The following is a 6,211-nucleotide window of genomic DNA, read 5'->3' on the forward strand; positions in this document are numbered from 1 at the left end:
AGGAATGAGGCTGGGAGCCTTGGGGGTGAAGAGATAGATGGGATGGGGGGTGAGGCTAGGGAGAAGGTAGCTGACAGTGCAATAGGTAGGTGGAGGTGGGGGTAAAGGTGATAAATTGGAGAGGAGGGTGGAGCAGATAGGTGGGAAGGAAGATTGACTAGTGGGACAGGTCATGAGGGCAGTCCTGAGCTGGAAGGTTGGAACTGGGGTAAGGTGGGGAGAGGGAAAATGAGGAAACTGGTGAAATCCACATTGATGCCCTGGGATTGGAGGGTCCAAAGGCAGAAAATGAGGCATTCTTCCTCCAGGCATTGAGTGGTTAGGAAGTGGCGATGGGTTCTCCAGGACACCACACCAACCAACCCCACTGCCCCATGGTGAACACCTCAACTCCCCCTCCCACTTTGCCGAAGACATGCAGGTCCTGGGCCTTCTCCATCACCACTCCCTAACCACCTGACTTCCTTCTCACCTATCCACGCCACCCTCCCCTCCGACCTTTACCCCCACATCTATCCACCTATTGCACTCTCAGCTACCTCCCCGCCAGCCCCACTCCCCATCCCATTTATCTCTCTACCCCCAAGGCTCCCAGTCTCATTCCTGATGAAGGGCTTTTGCCCGAAATGTCAATTTTCCTGCTCCTCGGATGCTGCCTGACCTGCTGTGCTTTTCCAGCACCACACTCTTGACTGCATCACAAACCAGCCATTCAGCCAACTGAGCTAACCAAGCTCACACAGACACACACACACATACAAACAGAAATACATGTGCAAACACATACCCACACATGCAAACACACATATGCACACACACAAAACACAAATATACAAATATAATTTTTATCAGTGACTAAAAAAATACAAAACAGGCAACGGAAGACCCGTAGAAAGTTAGCTCACATCAAACACAATGTGCCCTGTCGCTCACTGTACCTGTGGGGCTGGGATGGAGATGGATTGAACCAGTGTAGAACGGACTTGCTGCACTTCATTGGAACCTGCTGCTCCCTTCGAGTGAGGGGATCCTATTGTCAGGGACACTGACGTGGTCTTCTTCTGGGCCCTTGTGTTTAAGAAGAGAGAGAGAGAGAGAGAAAAATTGAAACAATTATCTACAATATGGCCAATTGGTGTAACTTGCCAGATGGAGCAAGAACGAGTTGGGTGGGGGGGAAACAATGGCAATTGTTTTCTAATTAAATAGGGGGACAGGTTTGAAGAAGAGAATGGGCTATTTCTGTTCCTTGTTGTAATCATATTGTAGAACACAGAAGCTATAGCATAAACAAAGGTCCCACGTCAAATTAGCTCAACTGACCAATCTTGTGTCATGATCCTGGTTGATGTCACTAATAGACAAGTCAGATCCCAGACTGAAATCTGGCTTGATAGACCATATCTTGTTTGTTTTTTTCAAATTTAACAAGGCAATCCTTCAATGAAACACTGGCATACAATGCTGTACATCTGGTTTTAACAATAAAAAGAACTTTATTACAGAAAAGAAAGAAGACAAAATTAAGTGAACCAAGCTGTTTATATGCAGCACAAAATGCTTAAAGGAATTGACAGGGTAGATGTTTCTCCCAGTCGGGGAGTCTAGAACCAGGGGACACAATTTAAAAGTAAGGGAGATTCCTGGGATCCAAGATGACGATGTCCTATGAGGATGGTGTCTGCTGGGCTCCGCACTGCAACACTGACCCGACAGAGCCAGAACCCATCCCAAACACTTTACTGTGAATAAAAACACAGTAAGGGAGCTAGAACCTGAAAAAAATCTACTTACCTTTGTCCTTGTAGCTGGAGAATACTGAAGAAAGGAGGAAGCTCACCCATGGCCTGGGCAATGGCCTAGCCCTCTGAAGCAGTGGCCTTGCTTACTCACCAGACCCTGGATGAGGAGCTGGCCAAATCTCACAAGGGCCTGGGGAGGCAGATCCACTAAATAAAATCGAGAAAAAGCTGCCTCTTGTATCTGCTATGCTGCAGGATTTGGGGAAAAGGATGGATGAGCTTCAGCGCCTGGCTGCAGGTGTACAGGCAGAGACTGACTCCCCCAAGAGCTGGGTTGAAGCCCTGGAAACACAGGTCCAGGGTCTGTTGGATCTGGGAGACGATTTCAAAACAGGGGCAGAAAAAGGAACCTACGCGTTGTTGGGATTTTGGAGGGGACAGAAGGTGAGTGGCCAGTGGAGTTCTTTGAGAAGTGGTTCCCAGAATTCCTTAGTTTGGAGGTTGAGAAGGGAAGGATAACAATTGAAAGAGCCACCATAACGAGGCACGAAGGCCAGGTGTGGATCAGTGCCCACGCCCTGTCCTGGCGAGGTTTCATCATTATAAAGACAAGCAGATGGCCATGGATGCCTCTACAGCCTAAACGAGGGACCAAGGGTGTCGATATGTGGTGTCTCCAGGGTCATGTTTTTTCAAAACTTCTTGGTGATAGTGGTCTGGAAAAGGAGGCCCTATGATGGCGTCAAGAAGGGGATTGAGAGAGCTTGGGATCCAGTATTCTTTAAGATATCGAGCTGTGCTTCGGATCAATTATAATGGATCCATACATTTTGTTCAACTCGTCAGAGAAAGCAAAGAATTTTGTGGACACGTTGACTTAAGTCGAACGGCCGAATAGGCGTAGAGGACAGAGCGGTTCGGGTTTGCTCTCCTTTAAAAAGGACTTGGTCGAGTCTTCTTTCTGGTATGAAATGATGTCGAGGATGGATGGAGTATTTATTTTTAATCTCTAAGCTATGTTAAGGGATGGGTGACATATTCATTTTTAGTTTACTTGTCTATAGTACTAACTTGGCTCTTGGGTGTTTTTTTTTTAAATCGCTACCTGGTGGTCGGTGTATGTGGCGTGACCCTAGCTGGTAGGAGTTGGGAGAGCGGTTAGGATGGTTAGCAGGGTTGGAGGATGTCTCGGTACCCCCTTTGAATGGGGGGGGTAAATTCCTCCAATCAGTGCCTTTGGTGATTGTTTGTTATTCCGTTTTTGCTGTGTATAGTTTTAGTAAGTTTTGCAGATTTGTTGGCTGTAGTTATTTTAGTCTGTGTAGTTTTTGGGTTTTGTGGATTCTATTGCATTAAAGCTCAGCGATCTGCAGTTGAGATGGTGCTGTGCAAGGTTATGGCTAAGGATGTGTTTAAGTGGTGCACCTGGAATATTAAGAGGAGTCATTCACCTGTCAAGAGGAAAAAGGTACTTTCCAGCCTTAAAAGGGAGAGGGTAGATGTTGCTTTATTACAAGAAACACACCTGGATGATGCAGAGAATTTGAAGCTGCGACAGAATGGGTATGACTGGGTTTATTTTCCATCTTTCAATTCGAGGGGTTGAAGGGTGGCCATTTCAGTTAGAAAGAATCTCCCAATTAAGTTATTAAAGCGCATTAAAGATGCCCACAGGAGATTTGTAATCCTTAAAGCTTTGATACATGGGGAAGAATACGGGATCTTTAATGTTTACTGTCCTCTGGCCCATCCTCTTAAATCCTTGACAGATGCACTTTCTAGACTGGTTAATCTTGCATCTGATCATATCATTGCTGGAAGGGATTTCAATTGTCCCACAGACCCTACGGTAGACAGATTGCCCAAAGGCCCATCAATATCTTCTTTGTGATCTAAACAATGAAGGGATCTGTGCGCTGAATTGGGGTTGGCAGATGTTTGGAGGCACCTTCACCCTGCTGGCAGGGACTTCACATAAATGCCATACCAGGACTGATCTTTTTCTGTACAATTGGCAATCTCACTATTTCCCATCATACCCCAGTGTGTTTAATGGCCAAGAGTAAGGGTACAGTGGTACGCTCGAGGCACTGGTGACTGGACCCCTTCATCCTCAAGGATAGCAAGTTTATTGAATTCTACTGAGTTCAGGGTTTGTTTTAAGATATTAATTCAGACTTGGCCAGTAGCCCATCCATCTTTTGGGAACAGCTAAAGTCTATGCTGTGGGAGCTGGTTATTTCCTATTCAGCCAGTCAGAAGCGACGGACGGGTGAGCAGCAATGCTTGCTCGAGACGTATCTAAGAGTAGCTGAAAAGACATATTTTGACCGGGCCTCGCTGGTTAAACTGCAGAGGATCACTGCACTTTGGTCTAAACTGAACTCCATGCTCACACGGACAACCAAGAGGGAGCTTACATTTGCTATTTGAGCATGGGGATAAGCCGGGCAAGAACCTAGCATACCTTGCGAGGAAAAGGACTGCCCCCCCCCACCCCCCCAAGCCATTACCTTGATCAGAGAAGACACTGGAAATTTGACCTACGATTCTAAAAGGATTAGTGCAGCATTCTGGAAATTTTACTCTGAATTATACCAATCTGAAGCTGTGGGAGTGGGTGGGTTAGGATGGAGGCTTTTTTAAGAATTTGGACCTTCCAGGAGTGACCCCTGAACAGAGTCTCTCCTCAATGCCCCAATGTCAAGCAAGAGGTGCAGGAGGCTGAGAGGCAGCTCCAGAATGGAAAGGCGCTGGGTCCTGACGGACTCCCCAGTGAGTTCTATAAGGTATTTATAAGTATATTGTCAGGGCCGATGCTTAGTATATTTAATGACTCACATAGTCATGGCCTCCTCCCACCATCTCTAAAAGAGGTGAACATCTCTCTCATTCTTAAAAAAGGGAAGGCCCCGGAGGACTTTACTTTCTATAGGCCCATCTCACTCCTGAATGTCGGCTTCAAAATCCTATCCAAGACTCTGGCATTAAGGTTAGAAACTGTACAGCCCTCCATCATTGAGGAGGACCAGATGGGGTTCATAAAAGGTCGCAGATCGATGGATAATGTCAGGAGATTACTTAACATGATCTAAGTATGTCAACAGCAATTAGTATAGGAACTGGTGATCACCTTAGATGCGGAAAAGGCATTTGACAGGGTCAAGTAGCCATATCTTTTTCATTCTTTGAAGCGGTTTGGCCTGGGAGAAACCTCCATCAGGTGGGTGCAGGTTTTGTACAGTGATCCTCTTGCCATGGTCCTCACCAATGGTGTACAGTCAAGCAGTCTTAATATTTGTAGGGGCAGTCGACAGGGCTGTCCCTTGTCACCATTTCTTTTCACACTGGTGATCGAACGGCTGGCAGAGGCAATACGCAGGGATCCCAATATAACCGCTCCCCCCGGACCTGGGGCTGATGTCACATAAGATCGCACTGTATGCGGATGACGTTCTTGTCTTCTTATCAAACCCAAAGACTCAGTGCCTGATACAATGCATCAACTTATTTGGTGGCTTCTCGGGTTGTAAGATCAATTTTGCAAAGTCAGAGGCCATGCGCATGGGTGGTCTCTGAAGAGTACCTGATCCTGAAGGTGGATCTCAGATCCCCCTTTAAATGGTAGAGGGCTCTCCCTACTTAGATATATTTATTACTTCCGCTTTTGATTGGCCATTTAAAGCCAGTTTTGCCCATTTATTCGTCCAAATCAAGCAGGACCTTCCTAGATGGGAGGCACTTCCAATCTCTTGGTTTGGTCAGATAGCCCTCATTAAAATGAACATTCTTCCCTGTCTGTTGCATCCTATGCGAATATTTCCTCTGCTACTTACTCTGCAAATATTTAGAAGATTGAACGGCTGGTTTAGTTCTTTTATCTGGTATCGCAAACCACCCCTAATTAAATTGACTAAATTGCAGTTCCCTTATAGACTGGGAGGAATTGGCTTCCCAGATATCAATAACTATCAGTTAAGCTCGATGCTATCTTACTTGAATGATTGGGCTTGGGGTGGGGGCGGCCTCACTCACTTTGGTTGGACATCGAAGCACCTTGGGCGAGATGCCCCCTTATTGGCCTGCTGTTCTTAGACAAAATGAGAACAGTCAAGGAATACAGTGGAAACTCGATTATCCAAATGTGATGGGTAGGCACTATTTCGTTCAGATAATTGATTATTCGGTGACTCGATTAAATGCCTTTCCTCTGGGGCTCGGAGTTTTAAAGTCTGCTCCCCATTCAGGAGACTGCAAGCAGCGGCACAGTGTGTGAAACCTCACCTCCTGCACCAGCCCCCTCTCGTCCCCCCGTCCAAAACCGACCCCCAACCCGATCCAGCACTGCGCCCACTCCCCAGCACAAAGTGCACGAGTCCCCGCCCCCCCAACCTGGTCCAAACCCGACCCCAGTCCCAAACCTGTCCAACCCTGTCCCCCAAGCTGGTTCAACCCCGTCCCCCGCTCCC

The 6,211-nt window shown here is 46.9% G+C and overlaps 1 protein-coding gene across 1 annotated transcript in view; it reads right to left on the reverse strand.

The window, feature by feature from the left end:
* The window catches only part of palld (palladin, cytoskeletal associated protein), a 462,346-nt gene that overhangs the window by 225,176 nt on the left and 230,959 nt on the right, over positions 1 to 6,211 (reverse strand). Inside the window, exon 5 of the mRNA XM_043674519.1 lies at positions 939 to 1,068. Coding sequence (XP_043530454.1) covers positions 939 to 1,068 — 130 coding nt within the window. The remainder of the gene's footprint in view (positions 1 to 938; positions 1,069 to 6,211) is intronic.

Source organism: Chiloscyllium plagiosum, chromosome 2, assembly GCF_004010195.1.
Source record: "Chiloscyllium plagiosum isolate BGI_BamShark_2017 chromosome 2, ASM401019v2, whole genome shotgun sequence".
NCBI lineage: Eukaryota > Metazoa > Chordata > Chondrichthyes > Orectolobiformes > Hemiscylliidae > Chiloscyllium > Chiloscyllium plagiosum.